This window comes from Bicyclus anynana, chromosome Z, assembly GCF_947172395.1.
Source record: "Bicyclus anynana chromosome Z, ilBicAnyn1.1, whole genome shotgun sequence".
Lineage (NCBI taxonomy): Eukaryota > Metazoa > Arthropoda > Insecta > Lepidoptera > Nymphalidae > Bicyclus > Bicyclus anynana.
Genome location: NC_069110.1, coordinates 8,870,679 through 8,897,056, shown reverse-complemented (window position 1 = coordinate 8,897,056; position 26,378 = coordinate 8,870,679). Strand labels below are relative to the sequence as shown.

The following is a 26,378-nucleotide window of genomic DNA, read 5'->3' as shown; positions in this document are numbered from 1 at the left end:
TCAATTCTAGTTATTTATAAAATCCCATGTCAATTGTCATTCTGAGTCGCATTATTTAAAGAAAATATTTAACATATCTTTTTATATACGCCACATATTTCCGTTCCCCTCCAATTAGTCAGAAAAGACTGTGTTAGGAGTGGGTACAACAATAGATCAGCGGGCGATTATCCTCCTTTACTTTTTACTATAATAAGGCTTTAAAAGTATGTTTTGTAAACTTACAACAATTACAGGGTTCCACGGTGCATGTCGGGCGAAAGGACGGCAGCGATAATGTCCAAAACATTTTCTCTGATGCTACTCTAAAGAAAATGTATGACCATAGTCCGCATTCGGTAAGTTGATACGCGAAATATTTTCGTAAATATATTCAATTGAAAGGTATCTGTCTAATTACCCAGTTTCCTATATTACGACTGATATGAGTGGAATTCGACTGATACATATATCGGCGATGATTGTAAGTAATCTAAGTAAGATATAGCGCAGGCTTATAAACTAGAAATTTATAAAAGTGTAGCATTTTCACTCGGTATGGCAACTACGCAGGTGTTCGTCCAATTGGACGAGTTGCTAGCGACGGCGGACGGAGATGCGGAATGGAAGGAGACGGCGCGTTGGATCAAGTATGAAGAGGATGTTGAGGAGGGCTCGGCTCGCTGGGGCCGGCCTCACGTAGCATCACTGTCCTTCCACTCCTTGCTGAACTTGCGACGATGTCTGGAAAACGGAGTAGTGCTACTCGACCTCGACGAGAAAGATCTACCTGGAGTAGCATACAGGTATTCAATTAAATTACTCTTAGCGACCTTGCTATTTATCTTCAATTATTATATGGTGGTAGTGTTTACATTTCATGACATACTTGCGAATTATTGTTATCCATTTTTAATGTTCTTTGATGATAAATTTGTAAATATGAGGTGTCAAAACAGATGTATAAATTTTATAAATATAATAAGTTTACTCTGATATTATTTAAGATTTTATTGAAATTAAACCAAGTTTAAGTAGTGTACTTGTATAGGGTATTTCAAATATTTAAATATTTACATTTGTTTTTTTTTTATTAGTCATAATTTATTACATAATTAAAGATTAGAAGAACTAACCTGTACCTCGTATCGTAATTATGCGAAAGGTTTGTCCGAATAGATTACCATAAAGTATATTTGTATTATATTTGAATAATCACTGTTTTCTAAGCGTTTTATGATAATTTATAAAAAAAAATACTCAGTAAATGTACACAATTAAGCTATACCCGTATGCAAGCGGCATTAACACACATTCCTCTGTGTTCAATATTCTGTTTATTGTTTTGAAACTTCTGGAAAATTAATCAAAAATAGCTTTTGCAATTTGTATTGCTTATACAATACTTAACTGAGCTTACATTTCAAGTGACATCATAACCAGCCTATACCAGGGCCGAAGTCCCATTTCATGTATCGGGATCAGCTTATTCAAGGACCAAGGTCCCATCATATGTATCGAAATCAGATTAGGCCCTTTACTTTACTTCAGTTCGGGTTGATTAGCTTGGGGTGGTAATATTTAACTCTTAGAGCATCCGCTCACTTATAATTGGCTGACTTGACTAAATCGCAGAGGCAAAGACGTTCCGCCAAGCGATTTAGCGTTCCGGTAGGATGTCGTGTAGAAACCGAAGGGAGTGTGGATTTTCATCCTCCTTCTAACAAGTCAACCCGCTTCCATCTTAGATTGCATCATCACTTACCATCAGGTGAGATTGTTTTTTTTTTTATTCTTTACAAGTTAGCCCTGGACTACAATCTCACTTGATGGTAAGTGATGATGCGGTGATAGATGGAAGAGGGCTATTTTTAAGAGGAGAATGAAAATCCACACCCCTTTTCGGTTTCTACACGACATCGTACCGAAATCGCTTCGTGATACGTCTTTGCCGGTAGGGTGGTTACTAGCCACGGCCGACCAATTAAGAAAATCTCAATTGGCCCAGCCGGGGATCGAACCCAGGACCTCCACCTATTGCAAATCCACCGCGCATACCACTGCGCCACGGAGGCCGTCAAAATTGAAATTTCTTGGGTAAAGAAAAGAACTCGAACCCGAAAGAACCCTCGTGATCTGAAGCCGACCACTGGAGCAACGAGACTTCTTATTAACTATATAATCATTTACTTTGTAAGGGTCGTGGAGAGTATGGTGACGGAAGGGTTGATAGAGGAAGATGACAAGCCAGTGGTGATGCGCTCTCTGCTGCTGCGTCACCGGCATGTTCACGACGGTGAACGGTTCAGATTTTCCATCAGCGGACGTGGGAAGCATTCATCTTATACGAGTTTACAGGTGAGTTTTATAGCTTTGCCATAATACTATATCATCAATAGTTATTTTGATGATGACGAAGCCTGTCTCGTAAAGTACTTGCATAAATTTCTATAATTTCTGCAGTAAAGCTACATTCCTGTTTTGGTCTGACAGGTTTAGTAAACAATGCTTCTGGTTAACGGGCGCTAATTATTGTAGGACCCTAGTGTAACATGAGAGATGTTGCTGGTATGGTTACCACTTGACATCAGATGTGTCATCCGTCTGCTGAATGTTAACAAAATATATGAGACAAAAATTATTGCTCAAACTAAAACGATCGACCTATGTGCCTTAGAACAACCCACCACCTCATGGCCCACCCGACTTCGCAGTCATACGGGCCGAATCATTAGTAGGGTTATACCCTTCTCTTCCGTCTTCGCGTGTTTCCGGGCCGCCTTAGTGTCTTAGAACAGTAATAGTAGTAGAAAATGAGGATCAAAGAGAAATATGAAAGGACTAGTAGGGTTATATAAACAGGAGCGCTGGTTGTAGGCCAAAAGGGCATCATGGTGGAGTTTTTAGTCGATAGGAGTTCCGCTTTATCTATTGAGGATGTCCATGAGAATTTTTTCCTAAAAAAATATTATAACGTAGTTAAGTTGCAAGATCTACAATAGTAGGTGTTAACAAACTAGCACTTAAAACTCACATGACTTAGGTGACATGAAAACTAGAAAAACATAAATTGAAACAGTACGTAAATTGCTTCAATGTTGCTAAAACTGTTGAATTATTACTTGGCAATATAATCGCTACCAACTACAGTCACGTTTATCGGAGATTACGATAAAAGGTTTGGCATGTCTAAAACGATTTGTGTGAAAATTTCAAGGCTAACCTTACAAACAACAAATAAGATTTGCTTGACTTATCGAAATATCAATCGTGAGATTAATTTTTGACGCCGCCTTATCTGTTTGTACTTTTCCAAAACCGTCAAAATGTACATCAAACGTATCAAAATAAAGTTTCCTGGATTTGGTAAAACTATGCCGACCTTGTGATATACATAGTTCCTAGTTTGATTTGATAAAATATAATAGTGAAGAATGTAGAAAACAGTAAATAGTATTAAATTAGAAGTAGCAAATGTAAATTTTGAATAAACGCTCGAATGTAATACAATTAGATGACCAATGACATTGCAATCTAAATAAAAGATGGATAAAAATACGGCATCCATATCAACATCAAATTCGTTTGTATTTTACAAGCACTTTTGTAAACGTGTCTAAAAAATTTAAAAAAAAACCAGCTCTCCCGTTGCGGGGCATTTGAGTCCTCAAGCAACCAGTGGATCAGAGGCACCTGACAATATGCGCTGTGTTACAAGCATCACTGCCTTCTGTATCAGACCCTTGATCCAACAGTCAATTCCTTATTATATTCATGTATATAAATAAATAAATTATTGAATAGTCTACTAACCTGGCACGTCAATTTCCTTTTTACGATCGCAAACGCTTCGAAAATTAAGTTATGAGAATGACATTCGGTATCGACAGGTCATGTGATCAAGTTATCGATCGGATTTGTCATTACCATACATTGTTTTAGTTTTTGGAAGCGTCAACATTTGTAGAAAGAGAATGAACATGCCACATGGCTACAGATCCTGGTAGTGGTTTTTAAAGAAATTAACATTATCACCCTAAGTCGGCCAACCCGCATGGGAGCAAGATTGGTTTAAGCTCTATTTTCCCTCTTTTGAAAAGGTTGCCTAGTCATATAGCGGGCGGTTCAATTAGGCTCTTTTTTATTATTATTCTTTACAAGTTAGCCCTTGACTATAATCTCATCTGATGGTAAGTGATGACGCAGTCTAAGATGGAAGCGGGGTAACTTGTTAGGAGGAACATCATACCGGAACGCTAAATCGCTTGGCGGTACGTCTTTGAAGGTAGGGTGGTAGAAGCCTCTCACCAGCCAGACCTGGACAATTTAAGAAAATCTTAATCTGCCCAGCCGAGGATCCAAACCAGGACCTCCGTCTTGTAAATCCACCGCGCATACCACTGCGCCACGGAGGCCGTCAATGATGATGAGGCTTAAATGATGATGATGACGTGCTGAATTCCAAGTGTCAAGTATAGGTTGTGTGATGTGGTGTTGCGCAGTCGCTGTGGATGGATGAGGGCCCAGCGGTCGGTGCGCACGGCGCGAGGCCGCGCTGCTCTGTCTGCTCCACCGGCTTTGGCGCCTGTCGCCGCCATAGCGCCCACATCCTTGTACGGAACACTTATGTGCGCGTGCTAACCAAAATCTGTTCTTTCACGCAGTAGCCAATATCTACATCATCAACCATCAAACAAATTCATCCATTACCATAACAAATATCTTTGTGTTACACAATCGCATTCTTTATTTGGCATTCTGATAATTTGTTCGCAATTTTCAATCATAGCACTCTAATCATTAGTCGTCACATAGATAGGTATAGAAACCGTTTACACTGGCGTATTTTCAGCGTAGACGTTGTTTGGATATTACAGTTCGTTTCAAGTAGGTTGGTGCGGGTGACAGTTTCACTCTTGAAAGTTTGCCGTGCTTCACGATAAGACTACGTGTTATGAACGTCATACAGGCGACTGTCACCATACTCATGCTATCTGAAAAACACTTTCATGCTAGAACCAACAGGCGTACCCATATTTTGCAGAGTTTCGTTGGGTTTCGTGTGACCGGCTCCACTTACCTAGGTTGCGAAAGGAAAAACCCTTTACACTAGTCGAAAAAAAGTTTTTTTTTTATTCTTTACAAGTTAGCCCTTGACTACAATCTCAACTGATGGTAAGTGATGATGCAATCTAAGATGGAAGCGGGCTAACTTGTTAGGAGGAGGATGAAAATCCACAACCCTTTCGGTTTCTACACGACATCGTACCGGAACGCTAAATCGCTTGGCGGTACGTCTTTGTCGGTAGGTTTGTTGATAATCAACAAAATCTATTTTGGAGAGTGTACTCAGGTACTGTTTGATCTCATTCCTCGTTCACCGTTCTACCATTGAATTGCAAGGCATCGCAGAGATCCGCACCGCTACTTAATAACCCTTGATACTATCGCCTACTAAGTGGTTGGGTTTCTTTCTCAATCCTTATACGCACTGCAAAGATATGTAGATAATAGGTAGTAATATCTAATAGCCTCAATAGCTTAATGGTAACTCGGAGTTGGGACTCATCACCGAGGGGTAGTGGTTCGATCCCCGCCCCGTTAGTCTGTAGTCATATCCACTACTAATACAGTATTTGCCGACTAGTTGGAGGGGAATGAGAATATTGGTCATATTTAAAATATATGGCAATATTTTTTTTTATAAAATAAATTCTCTTTTGCTCTTGGGTTCAAACTGTATGTATCAAAACAATTTGACCTTGCTCAATATTGCTCAGACTTTTAGTAATGACTATGATCAGTGGAATTGTAGAATTTCACGTAGGGGATGAAAAATATAGAGCGATGAAGGGCTGTAAGCTCTAAGAATATAGTTCTTTTATAAATATCATTTTCAGATCACTACCTCATATAATAAATACCTTGGATTTAAGTAACACTTGATATTGAGGCTTGATATTGTTTATTTAGGTTGCGTCTTAACAACAAACGCGCTAGTGTGAAAGGTCTGTTAGGGCTGACCGATTATTCCATAGCTCGTGACTTTTATTTTCTCTTTAAATAGTTCGTAGATGTGAGTATCTAATTTACTCGTACATAGATGTTTTAGTGACTGATGTAATTTAGATTATCAATTACGTAATACATCGTTTTGTTCAGTATATCCAGGTATGAATTGCCCCTCCGGCGTCGGTGTACCTATAAATCTGAACACCTTTTAAGCAAGAGTGAATAGGCACTTTCTAGGTAAACGGGTACCATCCTAGACTTCATTATTGTTTCCATCAGGCATGATTGTAGTCAGAAATCATAGTAGTTTTAAATCAAGCTCTCGTTTAACAGATAGAAATGGTTGATTTAAAATGTCGCTGTGAATTGAAAAGGCTGATGATGATAACGATGATGAATTTCTTACAGATTAAAGAGTCTTCATTGCTGTCTCTATGACTATAGACACAATTGTTTCTATCTTCGATATCAATCATTCACTTACTGAATCTATATCCACATTTATCCACAAGCATGATGTCAATAACGCTTCACTTCGAACTTAGCCGCATGAAATATAGTCTATGATGTATGTTTATAGAATATGTTTTATAGTATTAAGCCTCCAAGATTAGTATTGTTTAATTTTCTCTTTTTATTACTTCTGAGACACATTAGTCATGATATTTCTTAAAGTATAATCATCCGGGTATTGAAACCGGGACTTACCTAACTACCTCAGTAGGCTTCACTTTTTATTTATTACTTCTCATAAATTACCTACTGATAAAATATGTGAAACATTATTAGCAGCAACATAAATACCAGCCCAATACTGTGTACGTATAAAATAGTAACAGGAAAAAAACAATCGCTTCACTCAAAAATATGTAGCTGGTTACTGATTCAATAAATTGTCAAATGCTGTTCTAAAAACTCACAGTTTCCTTTTGAATATACAGAATCTAGCGGACCAGAAGCGGCGACGAAGCTCTTACGCGCTGCCACTTGACAAACTCGATGCCCGCAAGAAGTCATCTGGCGCGGCATTGGACATGCAAGAAGTGGAATATTTGGCAACAAGTGCTGCAGTAGGATCACAGGAAGAACTAAAACGAGGCCACAATGATTCCATAATGAAACGTATTCCAGGAGATGCGGAAGCAACCACTGTACTCGTTGGTGCAGTTGGTTTTCTCGATCAGCCAACGATTGCATTCGTACGTCTCGCGCAGGGCATCTTGATGCCGTCTATCACAGAAATTCCCATACCTGTTCGTTTTATGTTCATTCTTCTCGGTCCAGCAGAAGCAGACCTGGACTACCATGAAGTCGGTCGGTCCATCTCAACCCTTATGTCGAATCCTGCATTCCATTCCATTGCATACAAAACAGACAGTAGACGTGATTTATTATCAGCAATAAACGAGTTCTTAGATGACTCTATTGTATTGCCACCTGGTGATTGGGAACGCCAGGCTTTATTACCCTTCGAAGAACTGAGAGCTAAAAGCGAACAGATCAGAAAAAGGAAACAAGATGCTTTACAACGAAAAAGGGAAGCCGATATTGTGTCTCCTCCATTAGACGATAAAAAGGCTCTATTAGCTGCAGAAACTGGAGGTTTTCCAGAGAAAGAACCTGATGATCCTCTGTCAAAAACTGGTCGTCTTTTTGGAGGTGAGATTGCAATCTGTACCTCCTCTACCTGTAATATTGGTATATGTTAAAAATTTGGTGTGTTTAAATGTCAATGGTAATTTTGTTATAAATTATATTAGTCAGGGATCCCTAGAACGTTTTGTACACCTGATTACTAATAAGCTAATTTTTACGAAATAATGTACCGCAATTTGTAGGACAATGTAACAAGTTTTAATAACCTCGTTATTGATACAAGTTGGGAGGAGGGTAGAGTAACAAAAGTTTTTCTAACCAGATGTTCTTTTTAGTGTTGATTAATTAATAGTTATACGACTTAACAGACACAATGCAAATTGCGTGATTCAGTATCACGTTTCGACGCTCTGAAATTTTCATTTCCTGATAACTCAGTTAGCTACCAGAATCAAGAATTTTCGTAAATAAAAAAGTTGATCGTCTCATCGAGATGAAGCTACTCACGAAAAAATTGCTTGTTAGTAATCAGGAGTACAAAATGTTCTAGAGATCTCTGACTATATGCGACTGAATCCGCAGAGCACAGCTAGTACTTATTATTATAAACTTCATTATTTTACTTGAACTTTCGTGATAATAATAATAATAGCTGTTTTACGTCAGATCGCGAATTGCGGCTTTTTGGGCCCGTATCCGGAATTCTCGTAATGAAATCCTCAGTGTATGCTCAGAGTGCCGTGAAAACCCTATCTTAAAGTATTGGCTTACCGTGCATCGCGATAGGAACAAGAAATGAAAAAAAAAATGTTTGCTCTCATATAGAAATGTTATATTGTAAATACCTAATTAATTAATATTTATATTATTAGGTACTTTATTATAGATTTATTATTTAATATCTGTATATTTTAAATGGGTGTATAACCTAGCCAGCGACCGTACTCGATGGAGGAGCATTGTAAACCAAACGATGACTCGCCAAGGTGGTCACGATCCTCAGTCATGAGGGACCGTCTAGAGAGAGAGAGTACACCTGAAATAAAGAATTATTATTATTATTTACTATTGCAGGTGTTATAAGAGACATGAAACGACGCTACCCATATTATTTGTCGGACTTCACTGATGCATTGAATGGACAGTGCGCTGCGGCTACAATTTTCATGTACTTCGCGGCTCTCTCATCTGCTATCACTTTTGGCGGTTTATTAGCTGAGAAAACAAGCAAACAAATTGGGATATCTGAAACTCTCGTAAGTTTTTGTAAACCTTTAAAAAATATTTCTATTACTACCACATAATATAGAAAAATCTAAAGATGACGCCTTAAATACTACTATTACTAAATATTTTATTTAGTAAATACTTGTAAATTAATCTAACTTCACATTTTTTCATTTATTTTTAAGGATGTAAGATTCCGTGTCTACTTTTATAAGATTGTCCAGTCTTACATGTAACTAAATACTGTAATAATAACTAGTAGACCTAAATAAATTAATTTCAGCTCTATGAAAACACGAATATTAATTAATTATCAAAGCGCAGTGTTGGTCGGCCCCCCACTAGGTGGACTGAGGACATCAAGCGGATCGCAGGAAACCGCTGGATGCTGGCGGCTCGAGACCGTTATGCTTGGAGGTCCATGCAAGAGGCCTATGTCCAGCTGTGGACATCCATCGGCTGATAATGATGATGATGATGATGAAGTAATTATCTAAATTTACTACTTAATTATCAAAATTATTTTTGCAGGTGTTTACATGTGTCGGTCACGTATTCTTTGCATTAGTTGCTGGCCAACCAATGATGATCACTGGTGCTACGGGACCGTTGTTACTTCTTGATGATGCATTATTTGTCTTCTGTCGATCCTACGGATTCAACTTTTTGGCTGCAAGAATGTATTGCGGCATATGGATGATCGTTATCGCTCTTTGCGTAGCCTCCGTTGAAGGAAGTGTAGCTGTTAAAAAGATTACCAGGTTAGTTACATATACCAGTATCCATCTATACTCCCATACTAAAAATGGATATGTCTATCCGTTTGTTACCTTTTCACGGCAATTTTGTTATAGAGATAAATTGGAACATACAGCAGAACTTAGATGTACTTTTTATCCTGAAAAAAAAATATATATAAAGCATATATAAAGCGGAATAAGATTTGCTTTTTATCCTGAAAAAAAATCCGTGATTACACGCAAACGGAAGAGCGTAGTCATAGCGTCCGCTAGTCTATTTTAAAAAAAAACTTCGTAGTTAAAATTAAAATATAAATTAAAATGAAATCATTCTTTCATTAAAATCATTTTTGATGTTGTTCAACAGATTCACAGAGGATATCTTCGCCTTTCTTATATCTCTAATCTTCATATCGGAGCCCGTAACAAATATTATCAACATCTACCGTGCTCATCCATTGGGCTATGATTATTGTCAGCATAATTTGAATACAACTGATGTAAACGTGATCAATGAAACAGACTCGTCTAACATCACATTTACAGGTGACAAAATTTATGTATTAAGCATTACAAATACACTGCTTTTTATTTTTAGATTTGTTTGTTAAATGTATAAACTTATACTAAACATGTATATATATTATTAGGTAACGCGACGACTCCTGTACCACCGATTGCACCGCCGCACGACATATTATTTCCACAGCCGAACACAGCACTATTTTCCACAATACTGACGTTGTCCACCTTTATCCTCGCTTACTACTTGCGTATATTCCGAAATGGAAAGTTCCTTGGACGCAGTGTGAGTATTTTTCAAGATATTTTATCTCATTAGTAAAATTCTGTACATAGCAGTTAATATGATCCAAAGAATCAACTTAAATAGTCTAAGATCTGTATTATGAGTAGAAAGTATTATCTTCACTTATCTGTTTATAGGACGAAAAATGTTTTATATCAAAGTTAGTACGTTAAAAATATATTACGTATTAAGTAGGTCTAGAAATTTCCTGGCCAATCTATTATTAACCATTATACACAAACTCCCCTGGCCTATCATTAATGATAGTTCAGCCAGATTTTGTGGCAACCTACTTGCGATATATTTTTTAACATAGGCACTAATCCTACTAATATTATAAACGCGAAAGTTTGTATGCATGTTTGTTTGGATGTTTGTTACTCATTAACGTCGCTACTACTGAAGCGATTTGGCTGAAATTTGGAATTGAAATAGATTTTACTCTGGGTTAACACATATGCTACTTTTCATCCCGGAAAATCTATTGTTCCCGCGGGATTTGTGAAAAACTGAATTTCACGCGGGCGTAGTCGCGGGCGTCCGCTGGTAATGATATAAAAAATTTTCATTCAATATACAGATAGGTTAAGATCGATACTGATACGGATCCTCTACTATAATATTATCTGTTTTGTAAGAAGGGATTAGTCATGAAAATCAAGACGTGAATCTGTAAACGCATTGTAGGATTCCCTCCAACTTGATGGCCCGACAACATTAAGAAGGTTGTGGGAAGTGGTAGATGGAAGGGAAAGCGCGCCACCACATCCACTGTATGCTGTGATGTACCCTTACTCACCTAACTAATTTACCCTAATCACTCCAAATGTTTAATATTTTCAGGCTCGTCGTGCTCTTGGTGACTTTGGTGTGCCGATTTCAATTGTCCTTATGGTCGGATTATCGAGTCTGGTCCCAGTTTGGACGGATAATTTGAAAGTTCCAGATGGTCTAACTCCAACATCGGATCGTTCTTGGCTGGTGCCCCTAAACCCTGGCCTAGAGACGATCCCTATGTGGGCAGCGTTTGCTATGGCTTTGCCAGCATTCATGGTCTACATCATTGTTTTTATGGAAACTCATATCGCTGAGTAAGAACGCTTTTATAGATATATATGAAAGGTCAAAAAGACGGGCAAATCTTTTACTGTTTATTTTGATGAAAGCCTACTTATTTTACCTTTCTTTACTATTAAATATGTATGTAAAGTTATTATTAGGGCATGAGTACTCATGGTGTTAGAATTTAGTCAATTCTTTACTAAAAAGCTGTGCGAGTTGAGCGAATTATATTGTCTTGCGAAATATAGTTTTTTCATTAATAAGTTTAAGTTTTTAGAAGATTAATGTGTATATTTATAGGCTCATCATTGACAAGCCTGAACGTAAGCTGAAGAAAGGCAGCGGATTCCACATGGATATCGTGGTGATGTCACTAGTGAATGGTGTGTGTGGAATGTTCGGGGCGCCCTGGCAGTGTGTGGCGACGGTGCGATCGGTCAGCCACGTGTCCGCCCTAACCGTTATGTCCACAACCCACGCTCCTGGTGACAAACCTCACATTGTGGAAGTCAAAGGTGATTATTTTCATCATAATCAGCCTCATCAGCATTTTAAATGCCCACTATAGGGCCAGGTCTCAATCCCTATAAGCGAGGAAATAGAGCTTTGATCCATCACGCTGAACCAATACGGGTCAGCGGGCTTAAGGTGGTGGTGTTAAATTCGTTAACGGCCGTACTACCAGATGTTAATGTCAGTGACCGGGACCGATGGATTGACGTGCTCGCCGAGGCAGAAGAGTGTTACACCACCAACAACTTCGGGCTGGGCCAACGAGGCTTACTATAAATATAAACTTAAAGTATCTGTAAGACATAGGTCCTCAAGAAACTCAAGCGAGGGCCGCCAGAAACTCAGTTTTTGGAGGATTAACATTTTTAATAAAACCGATCTCATTCTTTTGTAACTAACGCTTCAAAAACTATAAAAATGTATGGGAATGACAGATCTTGATCATGTGACCTGTCGATAGCAAATGTTATTCCTAGTTTCATATTTCTAGTTTTCGAAGCGTTAGCGATCGTAGAAAGAGAATCGACGTGCCACTTGGCTAGGGGGGCTGGGTCTGCAGCCATGTGACACATCGATTCTCTTTCTACAAACACTAACACTTCCAAAATTAAAAACAAATTTATAGGGATGACACTCACTATCGACATGTCACGTGATCAACTTGTTTATCGAATCTGTCATTCCACATTGTCACATTTTGTTAGTTTTCCAAGCGTTAGCGTTTGTAAAAAGACAATCGACTGTAGAATATTTCATATATACTCAGAGGCACAATTATCCGCCCACTTTAATTGACGCCAGTATATTAAATTGGGCGGATAATTGTGCCTCTGATTATATCAAAAGCACTTCACTTCACAAAGCATTCTCTGTGAGAATTTAAAAGTGTTTTTCATTTACTCTGATGAAAGAGATTCTGCATTTGAGCCTCAATAGCTTAATGGTAAAGCGGTCAGACTCATCACCGAGGGGTGGTGGTTCGATCCCCGCCCCTAGTTGGAGGGGAATGGGAGTATTGGTCGTATATAAAAACAAAAGCTAAGCAAATATTCTTAGAAAATCATTTTTTTTTTGCAGAACAACGTTTGACTGGTCTCCTGGTTGCTCTGCTTGTTGGCATTTCCGTGTTAGCGTCCAGCTGGCTGAGGTTGGTGCCAATGGCTGTGCTGTTCGGAGTATTCCTCTACATGGGTATTTCCGCACTTGGAGGCATTCAATTCTGGGATCGATTCATTTTACTACTGAAACCTGTGAAACATCACCCGCAAGTACCATATGTTCGAAGAGTAAGTATATTTGTACATTAAAATCCAAATTATTAAACGCAATAGTCAATACATGCCTATACTTTATAAGTTTAGTTATTAATAATATTTTAAATGGTGTCCTATTTAGAAAATATTTTTGCAAATATTGCTCTGCATGCAATGTCTTAAACTTATGAATTTTTCGTTTTGTTGGACTGCATTATACATAATTGATATTGAATCAAAAAATATATATTTTTTTGTTTATTATTTGTCTATCTATCTACCTGTCAAGTCAATACTTTTGTGGACCGGGCATCATGCTTAAACTACTGAATGAATTTAAATGAAACTTACCACGATTTGAGACCATAATAAGAAATAGGTTATAGGATACTTTTTGTCGCGACTTGTAAAGATTGATTTGTGTACTACTAAAGAGCTTAATTTTTTTTATCAATCCTTCATGTGTATCGTCTTGAAAATGATTAGTGGACTATTTATCATATATAAAAAAAGTTGAAAGTATGGCCTTGTATTAAACATAATTAATGAGTATTGCAGAATATCTATACCTACTATAATATAATAAAGCTGAAGAGTTTGTTTGTTTGCTTGAACGCAATAATCTCAGGAACTATTGGTCTGATTTAAAAAATTCTTTCAGTGTTTGTTTCAGCCCATTTACCGAGGAAGGCTATATATTATCCCCCTATTCCATCGGGAACGAGAAACACGCGAGTGAAACCGCGCTGCGTCAGCTAGTCGATTATATTTATATTTACCTCTTTTTTTAATTAACTTTTCAGGTTCCGACATTCAAGATGCATCTGTTCACGATAATTCAATTCCTTGGAATCTGTCTACTCTACGGTGTAAAGATGTCGCCATTTTCACTCGCCCTCCCGTTCTTTTTGGTGCTCATGGTACCCCTGCGCATGTCTCTTGTTCACGTCTTCACGCCTTTGCAGTTACGAGCGGTATGTTTACTACATCATTATAATTCTATATTCGGCTCACTGCAGAGCTCGAGTCTCCTCTCAGAATGAGAGGGGTTAGGCCAATAGTCCACCACGCTAGCCCAATATGGATTGGCAAACTTCACACACGCAGAGAATTAAGAAATTTCTCTGGTATGCAGGTTTCCTCACAATGTTTTTCCTTCACCGTTTGAGACACGTTATATTTAATTTCTTAAAATGCACATAACTGAAAAGTTAAAATACAATAGTGTACAGCGTGAGAAAACACATTGAATATTTATTATCTTACGTGTCTATCTGTATGCATTTATATGTGTTTTACATAGATTAGTCGACTTAGAAGTCACGGGCGTTCTGTATGTTCTAAATATTGCAAAATCATGATTTATGTTATGAAAATGTTTCTATTTATATTTCGCGTAATTACATTAGCAAGTTGATGGAAGAGTGTAGCGGTGACTGATTATGCAACGAATATTTAAAAGCGTTTTAAAATAAGATTTGTGCTATAAATAAGTCGAACGTATTACAAATAGTTATTTGAAAATGTTGTTCATAATATTTTCTTTTCGACAGTTGGACGGTGCCCAAAAAGACATTGACAAAGATGATGAACCAGATTTCTATGAAGAAGCGCCACTACCTGGTTAAATTAGAAATTTATAATAAACTTTCTATGTTTCCATTGAGACATGATATAATGTGATAGCATATAAACGCCTACTACAGGAAATACATTTAGCGTGAACTTCTACCAAAGATATTTGATATAGCATAGCGGCTGCGGAATTAAATACATAATATATTAACCAAAGCTAAGTAGTGCAGCGAAGTGGGTAAGGTGTGCATATAAGTATTATAGCTTTTCTTCACGGTCTGACTACTGCAGAATACGCATTCCCCAGAATAGTAACACTTGAGTTGATTGGCTCTTTATTCTCATCATCATCTCTTTACCCTTATCCCTCCTAAGTGGGGTCGGAAAAATATGTCAATCTTTTCCATTCGTCTCTATTACTCGTTAACTCATCATCCACTCCTTTTACACACATGTCCTCTTTCACACAATTCAACCATCTCTTCTTTGGCCTTCCTCTCCTCTTATGACCTTCCACTGGCACATTCAACATTTTTCTAATAATATGACTTTCCTCTCTACGCATTACATGTCCATACCAACCTAACCTTCTACTCCTCAATTTTTCTGTCACTGGCGCCACCTTCAGACTTCCTCTTATATACTCATTCCTTATTTTATCTATTCTTGTCACACCACACATCCATCATACGCATTGATTGGCTCTTTATTCTACGAAATATAATTTCTGAAAAACAAAATAGCGTCCCAGCATGCTCTGTGTATTTACACGTCACACTTTATTGAGCTCTTTATCTATTTAATATAAGTCATTGGCGTTACTATAAAATCTAAGGCCCGTGGCAAATTCATTGGCCTCAGAAAAAATGTAATATCAGGTACCTATATTTTTTTAATTGCTAGATTATTTCTGCAAGTAGTAGTAGCCCATGGTAGGCCCATGACATTTTGCGAGAACTGCCATTCTATAGTTGCGTCACTGGCCATAGTGGTTAGTCCGTAATAAATTTATAATGCTGTCACATCGTTCGTTTCGTTGTTAGTGACATTGTAATTTTACATCCTTGATACATAAAGTTCAAATCCGAACAACACGTGTTATAGGCGCAAAGTTTCAAAGAGCATATAATCACTATACGTGAAAAGTCCGTCGACGAGTCTAAAATAGCAGAATTGCATCTGTGTTAACGTTCGATGAACGTCACGCCGTATCGCTACTAGATTACACGCGTATACCTACTTAGTTGGACTACTTGGTTATCTTCTTTGGCTTGTGCACGTAAAAAAGCTAGCTATAAAAGCCTATTAAAATCTTGGAATTATACTTTTAGATTAGTTACAAACATAATTATCACTAGTCGAAAGGCACCCTACAGTGAATGAAATGGTCCTATGGTCGACTGTATGTATTTTTAAGTAACATATTAATTAATACTAAGTAGAATTTACAATGAGTATATTTATTAAATATTGGGCACGATCGTTAAAGAATATAATAAATATTTTAACTTTCGGTTACCTATTTAATGTTTATGTAGACATTCTGTAAAATTATATTCTAGTGCCTATAAAATTACCAGTTTAATGGTAAACTTATGAAAATACTTGTCATTTTTGTTAGTTTTAATGCACTGATGTAAAAAATAAATCATCTTTATTTTTCCATTTGTGAATTTATTTATTATTTGTATTTAAATAAACAATAATTCTAAAATATTACAACAGCTTGAAGTATTGCAAAGCTTTTAAAGCTTTAGACGTTGTTCTATTAGTTAAGTGATGTTAAGCATCTCGTTTGTGACGAAAATAGTTTTATAAGGTGGTTAAATATTATATAGTCTATTTTAGAAATATATACTATAAATTAAAATAAATATGTATGTATATGTATAGGCCTACTTGACGTGTGAAGGCACAATCATAGTACTTAGTTTTCTTACTATATTTAACACTAAGTTGTCATGCTGTAAAGGCCATCATAGCAGAGTCACAGATCCGTTATTTTGTTTATGTTATTTTGTTAATTTGTTCAGTGTATATGTTACGGACAATGTGTATATCCCGGCATTCTATATAATGCCTAGTCAATGTATAAAATACCTAAAACGTGTAGGCAATGTATGAAATATTTTATATTTATACATTTCCTACGAATTCTATACAATACCTGATGCTTAGCCGGTGATGTATATAATTATGACGAGCGCGAGTTCTGTAGCAAGGTCAAGAAGGTGAAGCCGAATAAAAGGGTGAAGAAACAGGTCTTCTGACGTAATATTTTAAATATATTACGCCAGTAGACCCGAGTAATGACAAAATGAGTATTGAAAAAATATTTGCTATGTTAATCTGTTGCAATAATTTAAATAGGTTTCTCGGAAAAAGTAAAAAAATCTTGTGTTGAGAGGAATAATTGTTTGATATTAAACCTGATAATTATATACACAAACTTTTTATGAATTTTCTATGCAAATGGTACTAAAATCTATTTAATTTTACACATTATCGGTGGAGCAGTGGATAATTTATACAATTCCTAAGTGATTTATGTAATGTAATAACAATTATATGTATAATATTTTATACATTGCCAAAACGCTCTAGGTGTTTTATACATTGCCTAGGCATTGTATATAATACCTGAATTATACTCATTGCCGTTAACATATATACAAGAATGCTTACAGAAAAATAGTTGTTCATTTGTAAGAATTGGAGAATGTTTGTTATTATTTAATGAAAAAATATATTTATCTTATTCTTTAATTGTTATTATTTTTCTAGTTCATAATTCACATAATATAACTACAAATAATGTACCGAATGAGCTATGAAAGTATTACCCACCTATGAGTTATATGTTGTGATAATAGTTGAAGAGTGAAAGAAAATACAATAATAATTTTTAGCATTAAATTGTAAGAAGACTGTACAGTTTCAATGTTTTATTGGAATACTATATCTTTACAAATAAGTATTAAGTAATAATAAACTATAACATAGGTGGATGTAGTCAGTATCGGTTGCTGGTATTTTATTTCATCGGAATAGACTTAAATTAATACATTTTATTCCATCCAAGACAAAATGAAATAATTCAATATTGGAGTCATTAAACCGCGAGTACATACCCTGTTTTAATCACAACTAATAGCTTTAAGTCTTTGGTATCGATCGGTCCAAACTGGTCGAAGAATTTAGTCACCTAATACTTTATGGCTAATAACTCCAAAACGATTTTGCGACAGTAACCCATGTAAAATTTCATTAACTTGATTTTTATTTTAAAATAAAAAATAAACAAACATAAAAATCGTTGAAAAATTTTTGATGTTTTTGCTAAATAACACTGTGTTAACGGTGTTCAGCTAACTACAATGATACCGGCTAAATGCGGGTCGGGCTCGCGCTCAAATGGTTCCGTGCATCTATCTACAAAATCGTAGAACGGAAAACGACAAAGCTGGCAAAAAAAATACGTATTATATAATATATAAATACGTATACGTGTTTTTAGTATTTGTTGTTATAGCGTCAACTTAAATACATGATTTGTGAATATTTCAACTGTCGAACTAACACGGTTTGTGAGGTACAACCTGGTGACCAGTAGCGTATTTGAAATCCTGGCCGCATTAGACCCAGAGTACGTACTAGCCACCCCTTTTTGGCTCATCATATGGAGGGCACATAACAATACACATTTATTGCATTTTATCCAAATCAATAATTGATTATGTAATATTTTTCGAGAACGGATAATTGCCCATTAAAAAAGCACTCAAAAAGTGACAAAATTATAAATTATTTTTCATTGCTTCTTTTGTCACGAATGGCCCCTAACTTCTGGCTTCCCTAGGCCTGGGCCTACTGGTCCTTAGGGTAAATCCGTCACTATTGGTGATAGGGGGACGGACGGACAGACTAGTCTAAGTAATAGGTTCCCGTTTTACTTTGGGCACGGAACCCTAAAACGATATTGAATTTTTCATTTATCTAACCATAATTAAAGAACCGTTATAAACTGGCAAGGACTTGTTACTGCTACTTGAACCGCTAGGTACCTACCTACTACCCCAAACGCCATTCATATAAAACTTACTCCTAGAGTCCCTTACAATTTTTTTTGCTACCATATTTACAAGTGATTAAGTATAATATATTTGTTACCATGCTTGAATGGTTAAATATATCAACAATAATGTTAATTATAGGATTTATAATAATTAAATTATCACATTAAAATTTATTGTTAATGTATTAGTGTTTTATTTATATTCCTAGATAAGAACTTAAGGCTTCTAAAAATCATCTAAATAACTAAAAAATAAACCGGACAATTACGAGTCGGTGGGATGGATGGAGTGTTCCGTACGTAGTATATACATTATAAATATAATGTATTCGTCATACGATACCTCAATATAAATAGTTTAGCCCCCCCTAGCCAAGTGGCAAGTCAATTCTCTTTCTAAGATCGCAAACGCTTCGAAAACAAGAAAAATGTATGAGAATGAATGACATATCTTGATCACATGACCTGTCGATAGCAATTGTCATTCCCATATATTTTTCTAGTTTTTGAAGCGTTTGCGATAGAAGAAAGAGAATCGACGTGCTACTTGGCTACAGGGGCAGTATTGAATGTACAGTTTTTGTCGAGCTTTAGCGACCACGCTAGTCCTCCATATAATTTTTGAAAGTTCCTCTCGATGTCTTCAAGTTTCCATCATCATATCCTGACATGATGAATCATCATCATCACCATCAATTTTTATGTATTTATATCTCAAAAAATATAATATATATTTTTTTTAAATTCTACTTTAACTAGACTACTATTAATAATTTTAGACCTTTTTAAAAAAGGTGTCAACTAGCCAATTGTGAAGTATTTCTTGCAATGTCTTGGCACCGCGTTCAAAGTAATACATAATATGTATTACTTTGAACATATTATGATGTTAGTTTAGTGGAAACATTTTTGTGATATTGAATTCGGTTTTAAAAATATGTATATTTTTACATATTTAGTGAATAACTCTTCTTGTATACTAGAAAACTAGAAAACGCATGTAATTGCATGTATTGTTTTTTTTATAAAATGTTATTCAAATTATGTTAACTATAATATCTAATTGTTCTAAGCTTTTAAATCAAATTTATTTAGTTAATCAAGGTATCAAGTTAATTAAAATTATTATTAGGCCAGAAATGAATAGCGACTTATATCCTCATTTCTATTTTTGTTTTTTGGAAAACAGTACACATCGAGTAAGACTGCAGTATATATATAAATCCTTAAAATATGAGACAATTTTCTCAAAATCACCTACGTACTACTTACTTACTTTCACTCGCATTAAAAATTTTAGTCCACGTTCACCTCTACGAAATATGAATATCAAATAAAAACGTGAGGTCATAACCGATGAGGAGTTTCCATAACTGTCTCTCGTTTTCATCAGATACCTAATGACAGTCACAAATCATCGAAAGGTCAGGTCAAAGGTTATTATCGTTACAAATTAATTAAGCATAACCTCTAGTTACAAAAAAATTACTAAAAAACTTGTATATTTTACTAGATTACTCCATTAGAATCTTAGCCGAAATAATAATCGCCAACAGGGAAAATAAGCTGATTTCATTATTTTCACACCGACCCAGCTTTGCAAACGTATTTCACTGATTATTATCAGTTGTCTTTGCAAACGCAGGTTGTCAATGTCAAAATCAACAATGCGTCATTGTTAAATATTCACATCAAATTTAACAAACTGACAGTTTTCCTAGGTATTTGACACTATATATTGTCGTATTTTGACTAAACGTGTCAAGTTAGTGTCAAATCCTTATTATAACTGTCGTCTGTCACTGATGGTGCAACGAATAGTATGTCAAAGGGATACGAATTATTTATAAGCCCACATATAAAAAGTAATTTAACTAATTAGGCAAATATTTAATAGTTTCTTTGAAAATATTAGCATCATGAGTTTTCTTTAATTGTCCTAATTTATGGCCAATTTTTAGCTCTGTATCAATCCTGGACTGATTTTCTAGGAAAACCTATGGCAATTTTAGAAATACCTACAATTACATATTAAAATAGTCTACTGTCATATAATAGCAATGCAAGGCGTATCTAATTCAAGACCCAGTTGCTTTATTTCCATAATAAATTTATTTCCGGGAAAAATATATCGTCGTACTTGTTCCACATCCATGTTTACGCTAGTGGAGCAATATATTTTAGGAATTTTAAAATTAATACATTCAGGCGGCATATGTCTTGAGTTTGTAATATGAACTATTTATATCTTCCGAAATCGAGCATTTGTATGATAACTGTCGAAGGATCTAATACTTCCTGGATGATAGCTCTTTCGTAATTACCAAACAAATCTTTGCCAGAGGGGTAATGGTTAGCGAGGCAACGCAATATAATATGTTAGCCGAAATTTCACGGTTTTTAAGTTAAATTGATTTTTTATTTGGTAGAAAAATCAAAAAACTTCAAAACCGTAAAATTTTAAGAAGCAGTGTGGTGGATTTAAAATCCATATCCTCTCTCATAAAAGGAGGCCAGGCCATGATGAATTAATTTGGGCCAAAAATATAATCAAAGTGTTCACATAAAAATCTAGGATTATTTTAAACTTAAACAGTAATTACGTATATTAATTAGGCATCCATATTTATTTACGGCTTCGTTATCAAGCCATATTCGACTTACTGGTGAGCCCGAGTCTCTTCTCAGAGTGAGAGGGGTTAAGCCAATAGTCCACCACGCTGGACCAATGCGGATTGGTAGACTTCACACACGCAGAGAATTAAGAAAATTCTCTGGTATGCATGTTTCCTCACAATGTTTTCCTTCACCATTTGAGACACGTGATATCTAATTTCGTAAATGCACACAACTGAAAAGTTGCAAGTGCATGCTCCGGAAGGGATTCGAACCCACACTTTCCGGAATCGGAAGCAGGCTCATATCCACTGGGCTATCACGGCTATTTACGGTTTATGTCGTATTAAATAAGTTAAGTAGGTAATATGAAAGCAGTTTAAGGTAAAATGTGAAGTCACACTGTCTTAAAGCATTTTTATATAGGTCTAACATTTCAAAGATTGCATTTTGTTTTTAAAATGCGCTACTCTTAAATTTCCCGCTTTAAAACGTCACGGACCATAGTATATTAAGGCACCAAATCGCAGAGGCGCCATCTGCTATTACCTTTCACCGGCCAACCATTTGACTAATATTTGAGAATTTATGATTTACCTTCGACCATTAATAACAGGATCTGTCTCACTATCCGTTACTAAAATCCGTCCGCAATGATCTAACGCGTTTATAAAAGCTGTTGCTGTGGAACTGATGTTTCATTGATGTAACGTTTTCGTCGTGTAAAGAGCTCCCTAAAAATGCCGGTTTGTGTAGTTGAACGGCATGAAAAACCGCTAAAAACTAGTAGTTTAGTAAAAGATGGTGTAACGTTTAATTTGTGAGTATGTCCACCTTAATTTTTATAAATTAGTAATAAAAACAATTTCTAAAAAGAATCGATTCTTTTGACGGAAGAGCATAATATCATGTATATATATATTCTGTGGATAGTCTAAGCGATGTGTTGTAGTCTTTGTAAAAATTACGCGTGTGTGTATTGCGAGTCAAATTTATAGTTGTGTGTAGTATATGGACACTATATATTTAATCGTGTGAAATATTTTCGATGTATGAGTTTACCTCGTCCCCCTCAACAAAACTACAGATTTTTTTGTTGGTGAATTGGGATGCGAAACAGGTCCATTCCATAGTCTAAATAGTCAAAGTGGTTAACAGTTATTAGTCATCAATCATTCCGTAGAATTCTGACAATTCAATTTCCGTTTCCGGTGTTTCTATATGTAAAACAGTTCCCATGAAAAAAGATGACAAGTTGAACTAAAACGAAACTTATTCTTTCGATTCTAAGAATGAAATTTACACCTAAGATTCAATTAAATTATAAATAAATATAACATTATCTTAATTTTAAGTAACACAATTTACAAAATATTAAATTCGATAGAAATGACGTGGGAAAAAATATCATCAACTAGCCAGACCAGAGCAGATTTCACAAACCTTTATGATAAAATGTAGTATGTTGTTATTTTCGACTATATAAAATTTCATTTCAATTTAATTTATGTTCAAATGCAATTTCCATAGCTTTATAAACACCAATAATTTTTGTCTTTATCCTTTAGAGGCACCGGACAGCTGTTATTTGTTAACACTAGAATCGCCGCCATTACAGTCTTGGAATGAAAAATTCTTTTACTGTTTGGAAGCTATAGGCCATATATTTCATCTCCTTATTCTTAAGACAACGGAAACTATGCGGGTGATACTGCGAGGTTCTGCAAGTAGAATGGTTCTAGGTACATTACCTAGAACCACCGTTGGGCTACTTTTATCCCACCTGTATCTATAACTATAAATCATCAACATAAATATATAATACATTCATCTTAGATAACTTAGCAGTACAACAGAGTATCACTGATATTCGTTTACACCTTAACATTGCAAGTTCAACCCAATCGAGTTGGGCCTAGCAGGTTAAGGGTCAGGTGGCGAGGATCACCACCACCACCACCAAATTGACCACTTAATTGACAATGTTAACGATACTTTTATTATTGAGGTATATGACTATGATGATAATGATGTTGATGATGATGCTAATTAATAAATAAAACTTTCTATAATCACTTTTGATGTTTATATTTTCCTAAAACAGCAAAATAAATTATTGTTATAATACTTCAAAGTGTGGATTATTTAGATTTTGCTTATTTAAAGTACTAAATAATTCTGTAATAAATTTAGGTGAAATCAATTTTTATATTAAGAATGATTTTTAGTTTGGTTTGATGAAACAAACAGCAGAAAAAAGGTTTGTGGCAATTGAAATTTCAAAAGTGACTGACAAATGGAACCGGAAATAGAAATGTCAGAATTCTACGGAATTAAAAAACAGACTATAAGTTAGTTACTCTAAATCATTTTCATGGAGAAATGAGTTGCGAACTTAGACCATGTTGCGAATGCGATTTATCGTAGACAGAGAATTAATATTTTGTATCAACTACTTGCAGAGAGTATAGAGAATAGTGGCGACAGTGCTGCCACACATCCAATGTTAACTAAAAATCGACGTCAAAATCAAACCTAAACAATATGTCATAAGCGGAACTCGCGTATAATGGCGGAGGTTGTGTTTTTTACAAAACGTATAATTAAATGCGGTAATGTCTTTATCATAAATGGTTGATTTCGAACTTATATTTTATTAATATTAGTTAGGTCTCGTTTTGAATGTGAAATAATGGGACTGTAAAGCTTTGTTGAGGATGGAGATTGTGTACGTTGTATCGATAGACTTATTGAATTAGTGTATCTGAGGACTGTGCGAGGAGTCGGTGGCCGGCATCGTAGCCGAGAGGGTGGCGGCGACGATACAAGATGGGCGCCCAGCAGGCGAAGGAGCGTGGAACTTCGAGCGGCGCGTCCATGCGCTCGGCCCGGAGCAAGCCGCGAGTACCGAAGGACCCCCGCATGCTTGGCTCGAACATATTCACTGAACACAGCGGTGAGTCACCCTATACAGATTCAATGTTCCTGTACCATCCTTGTAAATCGAAAGCTCAACAATTTTACGATAACAATAGATGAATTTCTTTGTACATAAGAGCTTTAATAAATCATGTCATCAGTCTTCACAACACTATAAGCAGCCTTTAGTTATATCATAAAAAATTGTAATTTAAAGATAATAGTGAATTTATGGTTTTTATTAAAAACGTTTATTTTAAATATAACTTGTATTTGTGTAAAATATAATCCTTCAAGAATGTACCTGAAAACAGATTAATGTGACATTGCTTATCATGTATTTGTAACTAGGACTCTAAAATCATGCAATAAAAGCTTCTTTATACACAGAAAGTTTATTGTTAAATTTGATAAAATGCTCATTTAATAACTACAAAATTATTGGCTAGTTCTATTCAGTTGTATTTTAAGGATTTTTTAAAGTGTGACTGCCATTGATAGGTTCATGTAAAATTTTGTTGAAACAGAATACAATGCTTGTGTGGGTCCATTTTTGATAAAAGACAAATGAAAGCCAAATAAAATAATAATAACTGAGCTAAGTAAAGCTGAAGTACATAATAAATTCAATGAAAACTGATAATTTACGTCGCAATAACTTTTCAACTTCTGACTTCTAAGGTTTTATAATAAATAAATAAATAAAACATAAATACATACATGTCACAATTTGCCTCACTCATATCATACTTCCAAGTGATATTATTTATAAGAGAATCATTAAAATTTACAATGGCATCTGATAGGGATATCTCATATTCAGAGCTTATTCAAATCACCTAATTATAAAATGTGGCCTAAAACCCTAAAAAAAAAATTGTTTCTAGTGATAAATATTCAGGACACTAGCTCTCTAGAATCTTACAGGACTGTAACTTGGGGAAAGTAACAAAACACAACAAGTTCACACTGTCTATCAAGTATCTATCATATTAATCACACTACCACACTAATCACACTATCATAATAACACACTTAACATTACAAAGGTGAAAGTTTGTATGTTTGTTACTCTTTCACACTGAAACTATTGGACTTATTTAGCTGAAACATAACAGAGAGAAGAGAGATATAAAAGTAATCTATGAATTAACTTAAAATATAATCTGTCCTAGGTTGAAATATAGACTGTTTTTTTTCAGTGGCTAATAAAAGTTCAAGCACATTTTTTCATCACAGCTTAGCAGTAGAGTGGGTAGTGACCCTGTTTTCTGCATCCACAGGCATGGGTTCGATTCCCACAACTGGAAAATGTTTGTAATGAGCAAGGATGTTTTCCAGTGGCTGGGTGGGTTTATTCATTATATTAGTATAACTAGCGAACGCCCGCGACTTCATCCGCCCTTAGACCTCCTTAATCCGGCCCTATTGCAGAATCCATTCTTAGCGGATACCTACTAACTATAAACTACCTCCCTGCCAAATTTGATCCTTATATGTCAACTAATTATCGAGATTTTGTGATGAATGACCCTTCACATTTATTTAAAATTCATTTATTTCAAGCAGGCTTAGTTTACAAGCACTTTTGAAATGTAAATTTTGATTATTTGTAAAATCTCTACCACTGGTTCGGAAAGCAGGTTCAGAAGAGCCAGCAAAAAACTCAACAGTTGCTCTTTTGAAAAAAAATAATAATAATTTACATTTGTTAAGATCATGAAAATATTCTTTAGTTTTACTTCCTGTGTGAAAGTAGAAGCAGATCCAATGGCTTTCAAGAATCTCAATCATTAAGGAACTCATCAATTGTTTATCAGTGTTGAATCTTTGGTGCTTGATAATGATGTGTTAAGTATATTCATTTATTTTTTAATTTGTTGGTTATTTTAAGATTTCTGCTGGCGTGCGAAATTCTGAATGTTGCTAGTGAATGGTGTAACTATGTCAAGTGTAATACAGTGCTGAAAGAGTTACATTGAGTGACTCTTAGCTCTCTTGTT

General features: G+C 35.5%; 2 protein-coding genes across 4 annotated transcripts in view; both read left to right on the top strand.

Moving 5' to 3' along the window:
- LOC112053636 (band 3 anion transport protein) overlaps positions 1 to 19,021 on the top strand; it is a 58,030-nt gene extending 39,009 nt beyond the window's left edge. For 2 of the 3 annotated variants that reach the window (XM_024093225.2, XM_052890637.1), the window contains 14 exons: positions 237 to 338; positions 553 to 785; positions 2,178 to 2,337; positions 4,482 to 4,592; positions 6,933 to 7,650; positions 8,662 to 8,843; positions 9,346 to 9,575; positions 9,922 to 10,100; positions 10,205 to 10,362; positions 11,206 to 11,453; positions 11,725 to 11,939; positions 13,015 to 13,223; positions 13,994 to 14,164; positions 14,744 to 19,021. In XM_024093225.2, coding sequence (XP_023948993.2) covers positions 237 to 338; positions 553 to 785; positions 2,178 to 2,337; positions 4,482 to 4,592; positions 6,933 to 7,650; positions 8,662 to 8,843; positions 9,346 to 9,575; positions 9,922 to 10,100; positions 10,205 to 10,362; positions 11,206 to 11,453; positions 11,725 to 11,939; positions 13,015 to 13,223; positions 13,994 to 14,164; positions 14,744 to 14,818 — 2,991 coding nt within the window. In that variant the 3' untranslated portion in view covers positions 14,819 to 19,021. The remainder of the gene's footprint in view (positions 1 to 236; positions 339 to 552; positions 786 to 2,177; positions 2,338 to 4,481; positions 4,593 to 6,932; positions 7,651 to 8,661; positions 8,844 to 9,345; positions 9,576 to 9,921; positions 10,101 to 10,204; positions 10,363 to 11,205; positions 11,454 to 11,724; positions 11,940 to 13,014; positions 13,224 to 13,993; positions 14,165 to 14,743) is intronic. The other variant, XM_024093310.2, reaches the window with a different exon arrangement.
- A 4,982-nt stretch (positions 19,022 to 24,003) lies between these two features.
- Positions 24,004 to 26,378, top strand: part of LOC112057288 (tyrosine-protein kinase Abl) — a gene marked incomplete in the record, with an annotated part of 67,780 nt that continues 65,405 nt past the window's right edge. The window contains 1 exon segment of the mRNA XM_052890520.1: positions 24,004 to 24,412. Coding sequence (XP_052746480.1) covers positions 24,286 to 24,412 — 127 coding nt within the window.